Raw genomic sequence first — 19,575 nt, forward strand, 5'->3', positions numbered from 1 at the left:
AACGGACCGTAATGTGATGTGACACAATATAAACAAGCAATTTCAATCTATTGTCCCATGCAGACTACAGTACAATACAACTGTGAGTGCTATGCCTGCCTGCAAAGGAACAAAACAGTATAACGAAACATCCTGTGTCTGCCCACTCCTTATCCCTTGGGTTATCAAGCCATCAAACAGTGATGCACCTAGATTTTTTGACAGCAAAGTCATTTATAACATCTGTGAAATCCAGTTTTTAAGCAAGCCCACGCTCAATGGAGAGCATGGCTCGGTTGTTAAGCCAGCCCTGTGATATGGTGCAGCGTAGGTAGTTTTATATTATTTTCATTTTACTGAAGGCTCGCTCTCCTCCAGCAACAGTCAGCCTCGCGCATCTGCTCCCCACAGACTAACATATATCCCTGATCTCCCATCACCTTCTCTCGCCTCGGCTCAACGAGAGCAGCATGTCTTGTCATACCGCAGCTCAATAGGCTACAAGTGGCCGGTGACAGACTCGAATCGAGCTTTGGTCACGGTGAATGTAAACGTTCAGTCTTAGCGGCTGTTGTTCACTTACCGGCATCACTGTACACAGCCAACTCTAGCCCTAATTCTCTGGCTTTTTGTCCCCCTTTTAAAAACTTCATTTTTTCTCGTTCACCTCTATGATCTTCATCTCTTTCTTTTCTGCGCACCCGATTTATGACAACTCGCCATGTTTAGAGTTTGTAACAATGACAGATTTTAATTTCCCCAGGGCACGTCTGTAGTGTAGCCTTGAGTGCGCCAGAGCGGGGTCAAACCATTCTATGCGAAGACGGGTAGGGGGTGTTGTGCAAAAAAAGGAAAAAAAAAAAATTTGAAATATTTAATGTTTTTAAGTGTATATTGAGTAGAACATAATATTTAATCAGGAAATTATTTAAATAAAAAAGGACACTTCTCTCTAAGCTAAGCTGCTTCCTACTCGAGTTTTGCAGTTTAGAAAGTTCACACGGTTTAATGTTATGCTAACTCTGATGTAGGTTGGACTTAGAGTAGCAAAATTGGTGGTGTGTTTCCCACTTTCACAACATTGGCGTCTTATAACATCACCATCAAACCTCAACAGATGGGGAATGATGGATGACCCATCGTGTACACAAACAGAAGGACACTTCTCTCCAAGCTGCTTCCTACTCGAGTTTTGCAGGTTACAAAGTTCACACAGTTTAATGTTATGCTAACTCTGATGCAGGTTGGACTTTCAGTAGCAAAATTAGTGGTGTGTTTCCCACTTCCACAACATTGGCGTCTTATTACATCACCATTCAAACCTCCGCAGATGAGGAATGAGGGAAGACCCATCGTTTAGGCTATGTGGAGGGAGAGGAACCATGGCGCACATACTGGCAGGGTGCAAGACTGCCCTAAGCCACGGGAGATACAGATGGCACCATGACAAGGTCCTCTGGGCTCTGGTAGACACCTTGGAGTGGGTAAGGGTCAAACAGTGGCAGACCAAGGCCAAACACACGCCAGCTATCCAGTTCATTACGGAGGAGAAACACCCTTAAGGCGGTATGGGAGTGGGGTTTGGAAATGAGTATACCTGAAAAGGTCTGGAGAGAAATCTTGTGTAGGAAGCACAAATCGTCAATCTTGGCTAAACATGGTTTTACCCGGTGCAAGATCCTACATAGAGTACATTATACCAAAGCTAGGCTTGCCAAATTATTTGTTGCGGTCTCCTGCAGGCTCCAGCTGATTATGTACACATATGTTGGTTATGTCATTCATTCTTCATATTGGTCTGATATTTTTGCCGTCCTATCAAAGATCACCGGGATAGATATTGCTCCAAATGCCTTGACTGCTCTGTTCGGTGTGGTTCCAGCAGCACGTTTTCTACCTTCTCAGAAAGGGACCTTATAGCATTTTCAACCTTGCTGGCTAGGAGGCTAATACTTTTAAGATGGAAGTCTCCAGTCCCACCTACGCAAGCCTACTGGCTCAAAGAGCTGTTAAAAAATTAGACTGACACTCAGTGGATCGGCTGTGTCCTTTGACTGGAACCCTTTTTTGGTATATGTTAGAAGCACAGAATGTCGTTTGTGTGTGAATGTTTGAACTTTGCCCCAAATATATGTGTGAATATTATTCTTGATCTGTGCCTTTTTCCCTTTTGAAGGGGAACAATTATCATATAGTTTTTTTGGGAGATATCTGCCCTGGGTTTGGGGGGGGGGGGGGGGGTTGTTGTTGTTTTATTTTATTTTTTTTTTTTTTATATGGTAAAAAAGGAAAAAATGCTCAAATGTTGTTACTCCATTATGTCATGAAACTTGTGGCCAATAAACAAAGTCCCCCCCACACAAAAAAAAAGGAGGGGGAGAAACCACCAGCCTCCGGGACAATCAAGAAGAGGCTCCTGCAAGCAGCAGTTGTGGGAGATGAGGTTTGACCTGGGAACTATTCTACTCTTCCCCAGGTTGTTCATACTTTGCTGAGGCCTGATGTGGTCATCTGGTCTGAGGAGGCAAAGAAGATCATCTTGATCGTGCTGACTGTACCATTGGAAGACGGGTGCGAGGAGGTTGCAGTGAGGAAAGCAACCAAGTATAAAGACGTCATCCTTCAATGCAAGGAGAAATAATGGCAAGTTTGGCTCTTTCTGATGGAGGATGGCTGCCGAGGTTTCCTAGCACAGTCAGTATGGAAGACACTTACTGCCCTGGGAATTGTAGGATGTGAGAGGAGGGCAGCAGTCCGTAGGTTGGGGGAGGCTGCAGAAAGCATCTTGTTGGCTTTGTAATAGGAGGGAGGAGTGAAGCTGGGGGCCAGGAGAAGGTGGGCAGTGACTGGCCATCACTGCCGGCCCGCTAACTGGAGGGCGTCGTCGTTCAGGGTCAAAACGCCCAACGAAGGTTGGACACCACCTGATGACACCTTCTCCTGGCTGAACGCTACAGTCATCGTAATGTGACTGTAAAAGGTAGCATCGTTGTAGATATATTCATTAGTATTACAGTAGTACAGTGGCTGCTGCTGGCCGATTAAAAACTTCTAATATCCCATCCCTTCAAAGGGGTTGTCGACATTAATTTCTGTCAGTAATGTGTGTGTGAGCGTGCGTGTGTGTGGCGCATTTGAGGGGAAAAATTGACCGGCACATTCAGCAAGTGTAAGGGAGTAATGAAATGAAATTAAAATAATTCACTTAATAATGGTTGGTCAATTCTATCCTGACAACATATGGGAACACAATCTAAATTACAAAACCTGACCTCATTATTTCATGCAAATAAGGTTGCTTAAAAGTTGGTGAGGACAATTTTAGTATCCTAAAAAGTTGGCAGTGTTATGTCCCTATGCAAACCTTCCCCCTTGAGCTAACCACCATGGACTCAGTTGTCCGTTCAATAGGCTGACAGACTGACATGTGATCAGCATGCAGAGTTAGCTCTGATTGGTTCAAATGCAAATGATTTCTGGAAGAGCAATGAAAAAGAACAAGCTTGTTGAATTATTGCGATAAAAAAGGGCAATGCAACAAAATTGATCAGATCCTTAAGAGAAAGTAAAGAGTTGAATAGTCTTATTTCATTTAATGTGATGGGGAGTTTCAGAATATCTTCCATGTTTAAGATACAGTATGTGATGATTTACAAAACAAAATGACCAGAGCAGAATACTCTCAGGCCATTCTTATTTGATTTTGTATTTTTTCCCCCTCCATTTGACTATAAAACTCAAAAATATATATTTTAAAATTTGTTTCATTTAGATTACCACCCAATCCAATTATGGATTCAGCATTCCATACCATTACTCCCACTGAGTAAATTGATTTTGAAGTCTCTCACTGCCATTGACGATGATAAACGTCCAGTCATGTGGCTCTTTTCATCCTTCTACTGTTAGGAGTCTATTAGATGTCCAATTCCTCCCAGCTCAAGAGGACTGGACATCTAGGACCGTCAATGGCAGCCAATGAGTTCAATTCAACAGACAGTTCAAAGCCAAAAATCCTAAACTTAATAGCAATAAATTCAGTCTTGAACAACAACCGAATAAAAATATAACAACACATGACAGAAAATTATCTTTATTGACCATTTTATCTCATACAAATTGTTGGGCACCATAGAAAATATATACATTGTACATTTATATACGGTGTCCATTTGAAAGAATGATTCCATCCTCAACAGTTTCCAGTATATAAATGAACAGATGTAGACGTCAGTTTCTGATACGAATCAAATTTTGAGAAACGACCAGGAAATTTCCAATCTCAATACTTTTTCAGTGCACCAAAAGAATAAAAACCTGCTAAACTACCACAGTCAGTGAACACAACTGCCAAGCTGACTTGCTTCACACGCACGCCAGCAGGCCTGCAAGCTGTAGATGTGGGCAAGCTGAGGCCCGTTTCAACCAGGTATAAAAAAAAAAAAAAAAAAGTAATCAAGAAACCTGTCCAACTTGCGCCAGAATAAACAGCAACACCAAAAAAACGGTTAAATGCAAAGATACAGTATAAGCTGCTGATGAGGTATGAAACTCCTCCAGGCATGTGTTGTCTGTTTGCAGTTTTCCGGGTTCATAACTGAGGTTGTAGCAGCTGAGGTGTGTGGAAGGACTTCCAGGTGGACACACAAATGTTTTTTTGTCTTGTAAAAAGCCAAACGCATTGTTAAAAACGCATACTATAACAGTGAGGACATGAGAACTACGCGAAGTGAAGATGTGGGCGCTAGGTGGCGTAAAGAGGGAAAAATATACAGCCCTGGGAGATTAGTACCAACTTCTTTGCATTTTATTATTCTGAGTTTTTTTTTTTTTTTTTAATTTGTCTTTGAGTTAGCTGGGCGAGTGTACAGGAAAAATGTCCGTAAAGCTCCCTGAAAAACCGACACTATGCTCTCAACCCGGAAGTTTCAACTGACAACATTTGATAAGAAGCAGCACATGGTTTTAAATGGTATCGAACTAGAAAGTAACACACAAAAAAAAATCCAACAACAATAAACACTAGTTGTCTCCCCCGCTACGAGGCCGTTTGAGAAGCTAAAACCTTAAATGTCCTACATGAAAGGACATTCTACGAGTGAGTGGTAACACAGGGGAGAGGAAAGGGCGTATATGCTGTATACCACCAGTGATCTATTTTCATCCTTAACACAGAAAATCAACTCCATCTAGGAAAGGATAGGTTAAACCACATCACACAAACACGAGTATTGGTAAAAGTCACCTTTGTCCAGTACAAAACAAACTCTACAGGCCCTACCATCTCAGACGCAGGTACAGCATAATCAATAAGTAACATTGAGTAAAGAGGGGGGGAAAAAAAAAAGACTACAAAGCATATTTAAGTGGAAAAAAGAAAATACACTAGCCCCCTAAAAGCCCACCTTCTCCTGTATAAAAGACTTGTGATATCAAGATAAAGAGAAAAGGGCTGTCGTCTGTCATGTGATACTTAGACCTGCGTTTGTGCAAGGTCCAGCGTTCTATCCAGTGCTGTTGCATGAGAATTGTACTTTGTTGGCCCTTGTTCGGGCCCTCAGTGGTCATGAAAGTGGCACTGCTGTTGGAAATACAGTCCAGTTATGGTTAACAGTAAGTCAGTAAATGTTGAGTGAGGTAGCATGCGCTGTATATTACTGGTCCTCTTCTTCCTCCTCCTCTTCTTCCTCCTCCTCCTGCTCAGAGGACTCCTGTGAAGGCTTCTCTTCCTTGTCCTAAAATGAGTGACAAAAAAAAAAAAAGTTCAATCTCAACTCTTCATTTGACAATATTGGCAGGGTCAATGTTATCCTAAATCTTGACAAACCACTGTGGTATGAAAACAACTGGGTGACTCATGGTGGACTGATGAGTCACAATGAGGCTTTTCGCCTGCCTTCGCTCATTCCGAATGGTGTTCATTCATAAAAATAAGTGGCGGGGTAACTACGGGTCATTGCGCCACGTGACTAATGTAATCCAGGCGTCAGTACTAGAACATCCAGAATTACTTTACTACGTAACTAACAAATTGTTGCCAGAGGTGGGTGGAAATGCGTAAATATACTCAGTTATATTTACTTGAGTAACTTTGAGGAAAAAAAAAAGTGCTTCTAAGATTAGTTTTACCAAGCTATACTTTTTATTTGAGTAGATTTGTGATGAAAAAACACTACTCTTACTCCGCTACTTTGGGCTACACAACAGTCATTTTTTTCTCTTTAGTCAACATATTAGATTTATTATTTTTTGCCAGCAATGCCAAGTAGCTGTAGCACTACCGATTTCTCCAATGAGACGTCGTAACAATAATCACATGACTCCATTATACCAATCAGACACAAGCTTGTTGTTCTATCTTCACGCCAGCCTGTTCAATCATGTGGTGTGTCTAAAGCACCGTAAAAAAATAATTTGATATAGAGCGCTGCCCTCAACATGACTCGAAAGTGCGGATTTTAACCTCTCTCCCAGTTTTTATTTGCCGCCGATTGACTGCGGAAAACTGGAGATATGATCCTTTTAATGTCAAAATAGTTATGTAGAAACTTCACTATTCAAACTTGGAACTACTTTCTCCACCAGAGGGCACTCATGCTCTTTGGACAAAGAACGCCTCATTTATGTAATTTTTTCTCATTGGAATTCAATGATATTTCTTTTTGTATTTCTTTGGCTTAATGTGGTTATGTAATGTGTTATTGTATCATCAGTATCATAACAACAGTTCATATCGATAACTTTGTGCTCAGAAAAAAATACCATTGTTTTAATAAAAAAACAAAAACAAAAATAAGCAGTTAATCACAATGTTACTCATTATTTGAGTATTCTTTTCACCAAAGACTTATTCACGTGTACTTGAGTACATTTTTTAGAAGACTTTTACTTGAGTAACATTATTTTGAAGTACCGCTACTCTTACTGGAGTAAAATTTTTGACTACTCTACCCACCTCTGGTTGTTACCAAAATTTTCCACTAGAATAGTCTATGTTAACTCATTGGCTGCTATTGACAGCGCGAGCCGTCCGATTCATTTTGATTGGTAGGGGCAAATGAACACTAGCGCCATCAATGGGACAAACTAGAGCCTTCACTGCCCGTCTTACCGGTTTTGGGGGCATTTGCAGGTCACTTCCTGTTCATTTTGGGACATTCCCCGGTCATTTCTAGGAGTGCAGCGGTGGAATGTACTGAAGTAAAAGTACATTTTTGTATATCTGTACTTGGTAAAAATCTCAAGTGGTACTTTGTACTTTTACAGCAGGTACGTGTCTGTACTTTTTACGCCACTAATTTTTCAAATTGTCTCCTGCGTTACACGTTACTTGTTTTCTTTTTTTCTCTCATTGTGAATTGATAGTTTCATTTTCATAATTTGCAATCGATAAGCCCCGTGCAACTATACTGTAACTGAGCACTAGAGTAAGCAACATGAGTACAAGCAAGATTAGGCCGGTGAACAAGATACGGACAGATTAAAAACCACCACACACTTGTACAGTAGGTGGCGGTATGCACCTCGTAGTTGCTTACAATCCGCCATTTGGTTTTGTAGTTTGAGCTTGTTAAGCTTTAATGTGCAGTCAACGAATTTTCTGGTTCTTTGAATATTGACTTGTATGTATGTACAGTATGTATGTTATAAACACACCAGTGTTTTTGGCAGCCTTTTTAATTTTTGTCTTCTGGATGATAATACTTATTTAGATATTTTAGACATTTCAAAATGTGTTTGTCTTTGTATGGTGTTTGTTGATGTAAACTCAGATTAATTTTGTCTACTTTTAGTCGATGTTTACTCAAAGTTTTCGTCTGTAATACTTAAAAAGTTTACTCCAAAAACAAAGGTTTATAACTATTTCGAAGGAATATCGACAGACGAGCCATTACGATGCAGGCCAACGACAGACAAAAATGAAACTATGGAGCCTTTTCGTCTCGTAAAATGAAAAGTCGCATCGCTCTCCTTATGTTTTAATTCTCCCAATACGTTTTTAGCTCGTTATCGTCATGAAAAATTGTTTGTCGCCAAAATATTTTCGTCATAGTCATCGTTGACGAAAACAACACTTGACATACACACATTTCATTATTGCATTGAGGGAAAATACTTCTTACTTGTAAAGTAAATTTTACAACAAGTACATTTGTACTTTTACTTGAGTATATATTTTCTTAGATACTTGTACTTAATTTTTTTTTCACCAGTATATTGTATTTCAAAGTTAAGGTTCATTCTATTGGGCAAAACAAAAAAGCAACTCTTATCAAAGTACAAAATAAATAGAAGAATACATAAAACTTGTGAATGTGTTTTTATGGTTCTAACATTCTTTAATTCACAGTTTATGTGCAAAAATAGACAACCCACCCTTTTTATTTGCAGGGACTGACTGAGGTAACAGTTAAAAAATCAGGTAGCACCCGCCAGCTGGCAACCATGGTAACTTTTTTTTTTTTTAAATTAAAAAAAACGAGATACTAACATTTTTCAATGTTGGATTACACACAGTTAACTGTAAAACATTACCAGTGAACATACACTCCCACACACTGTGAGCTGTATTTTAAAATGGCTACAATAAAATAAAAAGTGCAAATAGTTCCAAAACTTAAAAAGCACCTCTTGAAATAGTGCAAAAATAAATACTTTGCGTTTCAGTGACTTCTGTCCCGTGCTAGAGCAAAATAAACATTTCCTGATTTGAAAATATAAAATACATACACTTCAACAAGTTAGTAATACTGCGTCTGATAGTTTGTACATTCACCTTAACTTTCTTCTTTCTCCCGTAACGTCTGTTGTTGGTTTAGGTGCATTACCTCTACCAACCCCTGGTGTTAGAGGAGGACCAACTGTGACATGTTTTTTTTTTTTTTTTTTTTTTAAACTCAAACGTATTCGCCGTTTGCCTGCGTGATGCCCGTGTCGAAATGGTATGGGACGAATATAAATACCGTTAAACTCTTAGTCATTTCTTATTCTTTTTGGGATATTCCCAGGTCACTTCCTGTTCATTAATCCAAAATCAACAGGAAGTGACCCATAAATGCGCCAAAATTAGCAGGAAGTGATCCGAAATACAATGGAAATGACCTAAAACGCCCCAAAGTTAACCAATTAGGCGCAATTGACGGCCCTTGACGTCCAATCTGTTTGAAGTGGGAGGTAACCTTCCCCAATTTCAACAACAAAACGTGCAAGGCAAGGATAAGATAGTGAGAACTTTAAACACTACTGCTGACAAATTTGGGATCTTGTATCAAACTTTTCTGTTTGAGTGACAATTGCCCAATTTTGATGTTTGGTTTTACGTTTTGTTTGGTAAATAAAAAGGCACACGTGACCGACCTTTAACCTCTTTTACTATCTTGCCTGAGAGTTCCAAAATTTAATGCCTGTGGATCACTACTTTAATAGATCACAGATTTCAAGACAAGCAGCTGTGATTACCACTACAAAGTCGAAATACTTGATGAGTCAAAAGTGACTCATCTTGAAGCATTTTGGAATGCGCTGTATGTGTGGGGGAAAATAACGTGTCCTGAAATCACCTCAATTGTGTTTAGGATGGAAAGATTTTTTTTACCTCCTTCTTGGGTCTTCCTCTGCGTTTTGCACCAGGAGCAGGTTCTGCCTTTGCCTTCAAAAGAAAAGAAGGGTGAGTATATACTGTGCCATGTTTTGTGCTATTGAGCTAAAATTATCCAACCTACATTCAGGTTTATAATGTGAAAATTAAATGCTGTGACAAGAATATGTGATTATATATTTTGGGGGCAATTATTTTGAACAGTGATGTAAATTGTGGAACACAAACTGGTACGCAGGCCACTTGGCACAGGATTGCGTGAACAAAAAATATTTCCGTTTTAATCCTGTTGCACACGAGACAACAACGACGCTCAAATATGGCGATCAGGCGCCAACTCTGCACCTCAAGAATGCCAGATCAGAAAGACATTTCCATCTCAAACAAACTCTGTAAATATTACCCACCCGCTTCGAAATAAACCCGCCCATTCTGTCAACACTTCTGCACACGCGCAACAAATATGGCTTTGTACTAGGCCTGAACGACACATCGTTTGAACATCGTGATGTGAGGATGCACAATACTTTCATTGCAAGGACGTGCGATATACTGTATTGGCCCGAATATAAGACTATAATATAAGTGTTTTTTTGCATTGAAATAAGACTGAAAAAGTGGGGGGAGTCTTATATTCTGGGTCTAAACATTATACACATTCACAACGCTAGATGGCGCCAGATATCATTGAAGCGAATGCTGAACTTCAGGAGTAATGTTCTGTTATGACAAATCTCAGCTACTCTCAAGTTTAACAAGTTTGCATTATTTTATTGCAATGTTTTTCCCTATTCAGATTTGTTTCAAGACTACAGTTACAGTTAGACCTCACTTTGATGGTTAATGCAGTTATTGCAATTTCGTTGTTTTATCACAATAGATTGTCTTCTGGTTTTTGAAATGTAAATAAACCATTAATTTACCAATGTGATTGCACTTTAGTTTACATATTTAAATGTTCAGATATTAAGATTTGAATGAGGCAAAATAACATGCTTTTTTCTAGCAAATATATTGTTATAATCATTTGTTTAAGATGTACTGTAATTATTTTCTGTATAAAAATTAATTTGGTGTTCAAAAAGTCTCCCACAAACTTGAGTCTTGAAAAAGAGGGGCTCGTCTTATATTCAGGCCAATACGGTATGTATTTTTTTTTTTTTAACACGTGCAGTGCCACAGCTTCTCACACCTCCCTCCTGCTAAACAGTGTGACCAAAATGCTTTTCTTGGTCACCAGTCTAACTGGCGTTTTTTCACCTAAAGTCGTAGCTTTCGTCCGGCGAGAGAAGACTCGGTAGCTCTACAATCAAAGGCACACACGTGTTACGCTAGCGATAGTGTGCTGTGGCAACTCATTATGTAAGTGAGAGGTTGTTCTCAGCAGTGTGAGCGCCAAAGCGCGAGTGAATTTGAGTGGACACGTGGTGTGTGGTGAATAGCGCCATCGAATCCCAGGAGCCATCGGTGCACTGTGCAGATGGCGCAATGCCAATAGTGCTTCGTGTGTGCTGGACATAATGGCCTTTTTTAGGCGAGTGGTAGCTGTGTACTGCTATGTACTGAAAATTTTGCCAATCAGGGTCGATGACAAGATTCAAAAGCACAAGATGTCAGACAACCTAGGTGAATAGTTTATCTGATTTTTGCCCCCAATAAACCAAAAGAATATTCTATTTGCCACCATTAACCAAAAACACAGTACAGTGGCACCTCTACTTATGAACGACGTCTTTACGTACGGAATTTTCAGGTTAAGACACGCCTCAATTGGAAATGCTTCTTGTTACAGAAGAAATTTGACAATACGAGAGGCAATAATTCAGTATGGGCTGCTACTCACAGCTCCCAGAGTTTACTGAACGTAACGTACTTATAGTTGCTCTGCCACTGGCCCGAAAATATCGATATAATTGTTCAGTGAAAAAATGGACCAAACCAATGTGAACTATTCTTTCTTTGAAATATGAATACAAGATCAAAGGCATGCAAAATCGAAAAAAAGTAGGCCTGGACCTTGAAGGGTTAAGTCTTTTATACACCTGCACAACTGCTGACAAAGCAGCATACCAGGAAGTAAAAAGTCGTTTCATAGACTAGTCCAATTGTCTGCACCGTGAATGCATGTAGTTTTTTTTTTTTTTTAATGTTCATTCGTGAGCTACTGTTCAACCCAAAATGCTTCTAAATACACTTTTGACTGCACTTTTTGTGCATCCCAAAGCTCAAGAAAGTACTTTTTTTCTCAAATGGACTGTTAACGCACCGTGGATCTGCAAAGATTTTTAAAACATGAGTACGTTTGATGGGCGAGCTACTATTTGCCAATTGGCTGTAGCGGAGGGTTGTTGGTATCTTCTGTCAAAGTGTAGTGTTGCTTTGATGCCACATACATTTTATACAGCCCCCTATAGCCAGGGAGAATATCAACTAACTGAGAAAAACTGGAGAGCTGAATCAAGTATAAACCCTGCAAAACGTGTGCCAACCGGACTCTGCATGTCTCCCTTCCGTGAGGTTAAAGTTAAAAAGACTGTCACAATGTGTTAATGACCTGCGAACGTTAGGTAACTTACCGGTAGTTTAAGTTATTTCTGCTTGATACAAATTTAAATGTCGCTAATAGGAGCAAAATAATTAATAGTAACAATTACCTGATGTTATCTACACTGTATTATGTAACTGCTGGCAACATTTTTCAGATGATCTTATTGAAATATTTCTGCTAATGCTCATAAGGCATTATAAGCAATTTTAAATAATTTAATTTTTAAAAAATTAATTTCTGCCTCCGCTGCTGAGAAAAAAATCAGAGATTAAACACATCCTTTGCTGTTATTTGTGTATACTTCTGCCAAAATGGCTCTAAATTTCTACTTGAGCCCCTCTTTTATTGGAACCACTTTCTTTCAGCAGAAGTTTTCCTTCTAGCTGCCTGCAGGTGGCAGCCCAACCTCTGCATAGAGAGACGAACAAGGGGCAGTGGGTTCATTGGCTATTATCTAGAAGGCCAACAGGAACTAGACTCAGGGCACTCTAGTTCGCTGGCCACCTGGTCCGTGGCTCAGAGACAGCTGGTGGAAGTGAGTAGAGACATAAACCCATGGCCACTTAGTTCTCGTTGCTAACCCTATATCACAAACTTCTGTATAAATATTTGCCTTCCCTCACACGTACAGTAGCAGTGAGGACAATGCGCATGGGGGAGTTAGAGGGTTCAGGGTGAGGGAGAAAATCAGCTGTTGCTATGGAGACAACAGGCTGAGAAGAACTGGGACTGTGTGTGGGGTGGAGTGGTGGGGTGTTAGTGTGGAAACAGCATTACAGCCTCTGCACCTACGTCACCTTGTGCACGACATGCTGCAAGATGTTGAAGGACAAGTACACTGTGAGCATCACTATGTAGTTGCATGACTATTTTTGACAGGAACTGTTGGAGAAGCAGCCAAGAAATACTAAATAAATAGATAAATAAATTAAAAAAAAAAAAAAATTGCATTTGAAGGTTGGCAGGCGTCATAATGTAATCGTTCTGACCAGTGTTGCCAGATCGGGCAAGTTCCTGCCCAAATGTGCTATTTTCAGACTGTACAGGTGTGTAATGCATGGGCAGTTTGATAAAATTTGGGAGTTTTAGTTTGACTGTTAAACTTGTATGTCTACACCTTGAAGTTCAGCTATGTTATTGAACTAGCATATTAGCAGCTCGCAATGCGTAAGCTGTGAAGTGCATGTTAAAAGAAATAATGGCATAACATTAAAATGTGTTAGATGCAGTGCATTTTTTGGGGCTGGGGGTGTTGCTGCGTATTCTTTTGTGTCAAATCGTCCTTCTGACACCACAGTGATACACTACCCAGAATTCACTTCGGAATGGCCTCTTAAAAACAGTCAAAGTTGTACTTCAGCATTGATTTGTTTAACAAACGTAGTTTGAAGAAACAAATATACACGTTTTATACTGTGGAATAGGGCTGCGGCTATCGATTATTTTAGTTGTCGATTAATCGATGAACTAGTTGGTTCCGAATAATCTGATAAGGAACATTAAAAATTAAACTGAGCTGAGCCTCAAACAGATAAAAAAAAATAAATAAATGAGGATCCTAGTACAACAAAAGAACAATTGGCTAACGTACATAGCATTTTATAGCATTTAAGCTAGCGGACTTTTGCCAACTTTTTTTTTTTTTTTTTTTACAATGCTCTTGACAAATGGTTCAAGCACATATTCTCACAAAAACGGCTACGTACACAAATAAACTAAATTATGAATGCTTTAAAAAAAATTAGCCCAAACAAAAACTTGGCTTATGTTGGTCTAAACAGAGCAGCTGGATTCAGCCATGTGAAATGAGTTCTGTCATATTCACTGTCACCCCTAGAGGGCATTGTATCCACCCAAATCAATAAAACGAAAATTCAAACAATTTCAAAACAAACCATTAAAATGAGACTTTAATTAAACGAATACTCGAAGCAGCAAAATTTAATCGATTAATCGTTGCAGCACTACTTCGCAACACTCCCGGGAAAAGCAGAAGAGGAAGTACTACAAACGGCCTCAGTTGGAAAACGTTCTGGAATCTAACACGGGAACTTAATGGGTAATTGCTCGAGTGGTAGTGTCTGCTGTGTGGAAATATTCATTCTATAAATGCTATGTGTGCAAAGTGGGCATTTCGCATGGTGGAAAGGATAGAAATATGTTTGGCGATGGCAAATAATATATAAAAAAAAAAAAAACTTCTATTTTCGGTATTGGATCAGGACTCTGTACCACCAGACTCAGCGCCCCCCCCCCCCCACTTCTGACCCCCACCCCTGCTTATAATGCGAAAATGTACATACAATTGTAAAAGTGTAACATTTTATCTTGAACCGGGAGGTTGTAATCTTGCCAGACTTTATTGAACTAGGTGGGTTTTAGGGTGCGATTGGACTGGAGACTGTCTTTCCGATCCAGCAACCCTTGTTATGACATGGCCTAAGTCATTGCTTTCATGCTATTTGACGTGATGAACTCAGACATCATGGACTTACTTTGGCCTTGGTGGCGGCCTTGTTTTTGCTGCCCTTAGGCCGTCCTCTCGGCCTCTTTGCAGTTGGGGATCCGCTGGGCTCCTTAGAATCAAGATGCTGATGTTAGCAAAACAATCTGGAAATTACTACGACTTGCGTAACACTGTGCTCATGATTGCACTGTAAAGAAATACAATAGAATACAGACACACCTTAAATACATTGCAAGACGTGCCAAAAAAATTGTGCAATCAGTTCAACGAATAAATTACCATTTTTCTCAGATTCCACGACAGTGCAAACCTGCACTTGTTCACTACTGCAGCTCATAGCCACCGAAGCAATTCACCACACGGCAGAGTGCCATGTTAGCCATTGCATAAGGAACCGAGGTGGACATGAGAGGGTTAAAACCGGTTTAGGGGTGTTAGGTTACAAGTTCCTGAAAAACACAGGAAGTTTGTCGATGGGGGTGTCTACACCTCCCATTAATCATGGCTAAGCCACGCAAGTAAAGTGGGCTTCTTTCAATGCAATTGACAATGATAGACGTCCAATCATGTGGCTCTGAATGAGTTGCAGCAATAAAATGCATGTCACATTGCAGTACTTGAAGAGGACGGCATTCCTAGAACTGGTGAGTCATGCACAGTTGATACTTTTTAAAAAATAAAAATGTGCACCTGAAAGCTTTTTTTCTGTTACCTGAGGAAGCTTGCGGGGTCTTCCACGACCCCTCTTCTCGGTCGACTCCTCCTTAGACGACACTGTCCCTTTGTCGCTCATGTTTACTTCTCACACCTAGGAAATAAAACCACACCTGGTCATGGTCCCTTGAAAGACAACGCGCCGGGTTAACTGACATGGGGGATGGGTAGCGAAAAAAAGGGGGGGGGGGGGGGGGCAAAAAAAGGCGCAAAGCCACAACGCCTCTAGTCTTGAAATCAACGCTTCCCTGCGGCTCTATTTCGGGCTCATGTGCACGCCAATGCGCATGGAACTCAGTCTAACCGGCTTGCACGGTGCAGCCATGAGCAGCAGGCCTCAGGGTTGCGTTCACGTACCGAAGGCATCACATACATACAGTAAATGCACTCCATTAGCACGCAATAACCAAGTAGAGCTCAACGTACTTTTTTATATATATATACACCGCACCCTTCCTAAAGTCCTGCAACAAAATCCAAAATAAAATAGAAAAAAATTCGAGCTAGCTAACGAGGCGCGCTTCGTGTTTAGCGGCGGGCAAGCATCAACAATAGGCGACTTCTCATTGAAAGCATGTCGCCTTCTCTAACCGGGGCTCAAGCGATACTTCTTCTATTCTTAAAACCTAGCGAGGGTGCAAAATATGCACTCACCTGTTTAACCTCCAGCCGAAATTCCACAACTAATATGCCCTTAAAGCCAGGCGCTTATACCCAGTTAAAGAGCCCTGCACCGACCTACAAAGCGTCGTGTTGAGTCGACACACAAGCACGCAGCCCGCCCCCTTTAAATCCGAGCAAAGCATTAAAAGCGACTGCATTCAGAAAGAGGCTATTTTTTGTTTTATTTTTAAGATAGGACGCGCTTTTCTTACCAGCAGAGTAAGCGGTTTATTCCAACGTGGTCCAAGTAGCATGTGCGTCTCCTCTCCTACAGATAAAGGGGAAAAAAGGCGCCAGTCAGGAGGAGTTTGGGGGTAATATAAAGAGCCGCCCTCATGGGAGAAGAGGACTAAGGGGCGGAGATATGATAAATGGGCCACCAACGGCACTGGATGGGCTCAACCCCCAATGCCCCCCCACCCTTGCCTTCAACTCGGCTACACAATAAAATGGAAGCGTACAACTTGCACCACGCACGCCAACTACAGGGAACAATGTCTGTAAATAGTACAATTGAGGGGAGGGTTGAAAAAAGTGTGCTTAGGTCATTCCAGAATTGGAGGACATTTTGCGTCCCACCATTCAAATTTTTCAATGAGTCCCATACAAAATACTAAAACATTAAACATGCAGGTTTTGAGTCAATGTACTTGTTTTGAGACCAAATAAAAATAAATAAAATACATACATTAAATTGAAAGTAAAAGAGAAAATGGCATGAAAATGCCACTTTCTATTAAATCACATTGAATCCCAAATATAACAGTTAAAATGATAATGTAAATTTCATTTTTGGACTGTTATGTACATGTTTCATTTCTGTTTATTGCAACTCTGGGAACATTAGTTTCAATGAACTTAAGATAAATTACACTGGCTAACAATTTTCCCCAAGTTCTCTGTTGCATGAGTTAAAAAAAAAAAAAAAAAAACTATATATATATATATATAATTTTATTTTTTTCCAATTTGCTGATTTAAAATTTGCCATTATTTCCCCCTCTGTTTGCTGCAATTTTCATGCAAGTGGCATTTTTGACCTTTTTATTTTGGTGGTATTTTAACAGGTTTTTTATGTAGTTTCACTGAATACCAGTATATGTTTTCAGTTCTTTGCATAGGAACATTTATGTATCCTTACCAACATTACCTTATCATAACTGACTGATTTTCACATATTGAAGCACTGTCACACTGTCCATATTTTTGGTCTACGGTGTCTGCAATTGTCTAAAATATGGCATGACAGGTATTATTTTGCTACATATCAGTGTTGTTCTGGACAGCCCTTTTATTTTTGCTTTAGTCTTTTGGACGAAAATACTTACTAGTATTAGACTTGGTCATATTTTTGTCTTTTCAAAATGTGTTAGTTTTAGTCTAGTTTTACAGTGTATCACAAAAGTGAGTACACCTCTCACATTTCTGCAGATATTTAAGTAAATCTTTTCATGGGACAACACTGACAAAATGAAACTTTGACACAATGAAAAGTAGTCTGTGTGCAGCTTATTTAATAGAGTTAATTTATTTTCCCCTCAAAATAACTCCAGATATAGCCATTAATATCTAAATCTCTGGCAACAGAAGTGAGTACACCCCTTTGAAAAAACGTACATCCCTAAATGTCTAAACGTACATCCCTAAATGTCTAAATGACAATTTGGAGGGAAAATGACAAGCAGTACTCAGTTTGGACATTTAGGGATGTATGTATTTGCTAAGGGGTGTACTCACTTTTGTTGGCAGGGGTTTAGATATTAATGGCCATATTTTTAGTTATTTTGAAGGGAAAATAAATTAACTCTATTATATAAGCTGCACACAGACTACTTTTCATTGTGTCATAGTGTCATTTTGTCAGTGTTGTCCCATGAAAAGATCTACTTAAATATCTGCAGAAATGCGAGGGGTGTACTCACTTTTGTAATACACTGTAGTCGCTGAAATCTCATACAAATTTTGTCTAGTTTTAGTCGACAGTTGCTCAAAATGTTTTCATCTGTAATTTTTGTCCAAAAATAAATAAAGATTTCCAACAATTTCGAAACAACATAGACACACATATTGTACCATCTACAAGGACAACGCCAACTTGGTGATGATAGTACAGCACACACTCAGCAGTAAAAGCAGTATATTTGTTTACATTTATTTTTTATTTATTTAATAGCGACTGTGCACATTGATGAACATAGAAAAGATGTAAATATGCCAGATTGTAGCAAAAATGCTAATTTCATCACTCAATCTTTCAGTGTACATCATTTTCACATAAACCCACCTGGAAGCCACGAACTGTATGTAAAAAAATGTCCAAGAGTTTAACAATAGGAAGTCTAAAATTTTGTTGTTGTTGTTGCTATTCTCATTAGAGTCTAGCCAGAAGTTGCAAGTAATCAGTATTTCCCAGTAATTGCTCATTTACCAAACAGAACAGCTGAAGTGGGCTATTAGATAAAGGCAATTCCACCAATCTGCTCTCCTCTAGACTTACTAACCACAAAAGCCAAGTGGCTCTACTTCAGACTAGTCAGTGTTTTAAGAGGACACCTGCTATTCTGAAGCTAATGTGAATGCTATGCTAGCGCCAGGAGTTACATTTAGCATCTGATGATCACTCAGCACAGACCTTTAAAAGGCTAAAGCAGCGTTGCATATTCTCTCTTGCCAAGATAAGAAAACAAATCTTACCGTGTTTATATATATATATATATATATATATGTATATATATACAGTGTGTGTATATATATATATATACAGTGTGTATATATACAGTGTGTGTATATATATATATATATAAATACACTGGTATATACAGTATATTTATATACAGTAGGGATTCAACTAACGATTATTTTATAATCGATTAATCGGACGTTTAATCGTATACATGCACTTTATTCAATTACCTTCACAATTTAACTTAAACTTGTTGTAAGTAACAGTGAAGACAAAATGAATGACTATTTCCTTCAAAACTGTAGTCCATAACTGTACTGTTTTAAAGACATAAAACTTGTTGAAACCTGTTAGTATAAAACATAAAAAGAATTTCACAGTACACAAAACAGACAAAAGTTCATTCAAATAAAAAGTGCTGCTGGTTGACATTTTTTTTCTTGTGGGCAAAGTGCTGATATAGCTAAATGCTGTCAATAACTCATTTATTTTCTTTAAACAAACTAAACAAAAAATTTGTAATATGGAGGAGGCAGACTGTAATAAATGAGTTTTCTTTATCAAACAGTTGTTCATAAATACAATCCAAATCTAATTTCAAAGCACACTCTCTTGTATGACAGTTTAAAGTTTTAATGGAAATTTGTATTGAAAGTAAACTCTAAGCTGTTATATGGATGGATTTATTATGTGTGTGGTTTCTTTATGAAAAGAAATGAGACAACTTTGCTGTCCAACAATATCTCAAATGCTAATATGCTTCTCCAAACCACAATAGAAACAGACAATTAAGGCACCGATTAGCATAATCGCTAACTAGCTTGGCGCCCCATGCTGAGTACGTAGTAACATCTCATCAACAAAGAATACAAACAATGCAATTGACTTCATTTACTCACCTCTTACGGAGGCACACTGGATCT

General features: G+C 39.2%; 1 protein-coding gene across 2 annotated transcripts; it reads right to left on the reverse strand.

Annotated features, from left to right (window-relative positions):
- Nucleotides 1–4,056: 4,056 nt before the first annotated feature.
- Nucleotides 4,057–16,340, reverse strand: hmga1a (high mobility group AT-hook 1a). Of its 2 annotated transcripts, none has more exons than XM_057830373.1 (5): nt 16,182–16,340; nt 15,305–15,400; nt 14,621–14,701; nt 9,575–9,628; nt 4,057–5,714 (listed from the first exon to the last, which is right to left on the reverse strand). In XM_057830373.1, the coding sequence occupies exons 2-5, from the start codon at nt 15,383–15,385 to the stop codon at nt 5,634–5,636; spliced, it is 297 nt and encodes a 98-aa protein (XP_057686356.1). In that variant the 5' UTR covers nt 15,386–15,400; nt 16,182–16,340; the 3' UTR covers nt 4,057–5,633. The 2 variants fall into 2 exon arrangements, with proteins under 2 accessions (XP_057686356.1, XP_057686357.1); XM_057830374.1 differs by lacking the exon at nt 16,182–16,340 and adding an exon at nt 15,961–16,109.
- Nucleotides 16,341–19,575: the final 3,235 nt, after the last annotated feature.

Source organism: Corythoichthys intestinalis, chromosome 2 (assembly GCF_030265065.1).
Source record: "Corythoichthys intestinalis isolate RoL2023-P3 chromosome 2, ASM3026506v1, whole genome shotgun sequence".
NCBI classification, from domain to species: Eukaryota; Metazoa; Chordata; class Actinopteri; order Syngnathiformes; family Syngnathidae; genus Corythoichthys; species Corythoichthys intestinalis.

Coding starts and splice junctions, on each gene's coding strand:
- hmga1a (XM_057830373.1), bottom strand. CDS start 15,385: ATGAGCGACAAAGGGACAGTGTCGTCTAAGGAGGAGTCGACCGAGAAG. Junction 14,702..15,304: donor GACCCCGCAAGCTTCCTCAG/GTAACAGAAAAA, acceptor CTTGATTCTAAG/GAGCCCAGCGGATCCCCAAC. Junction 5,715..9,574: donor GAGGAAGACCCAAGAAGGAG/GTAAAAAAAATC, acceptor CACTCATTTTAG/GACAAGGAAGAGAAGCCTTC.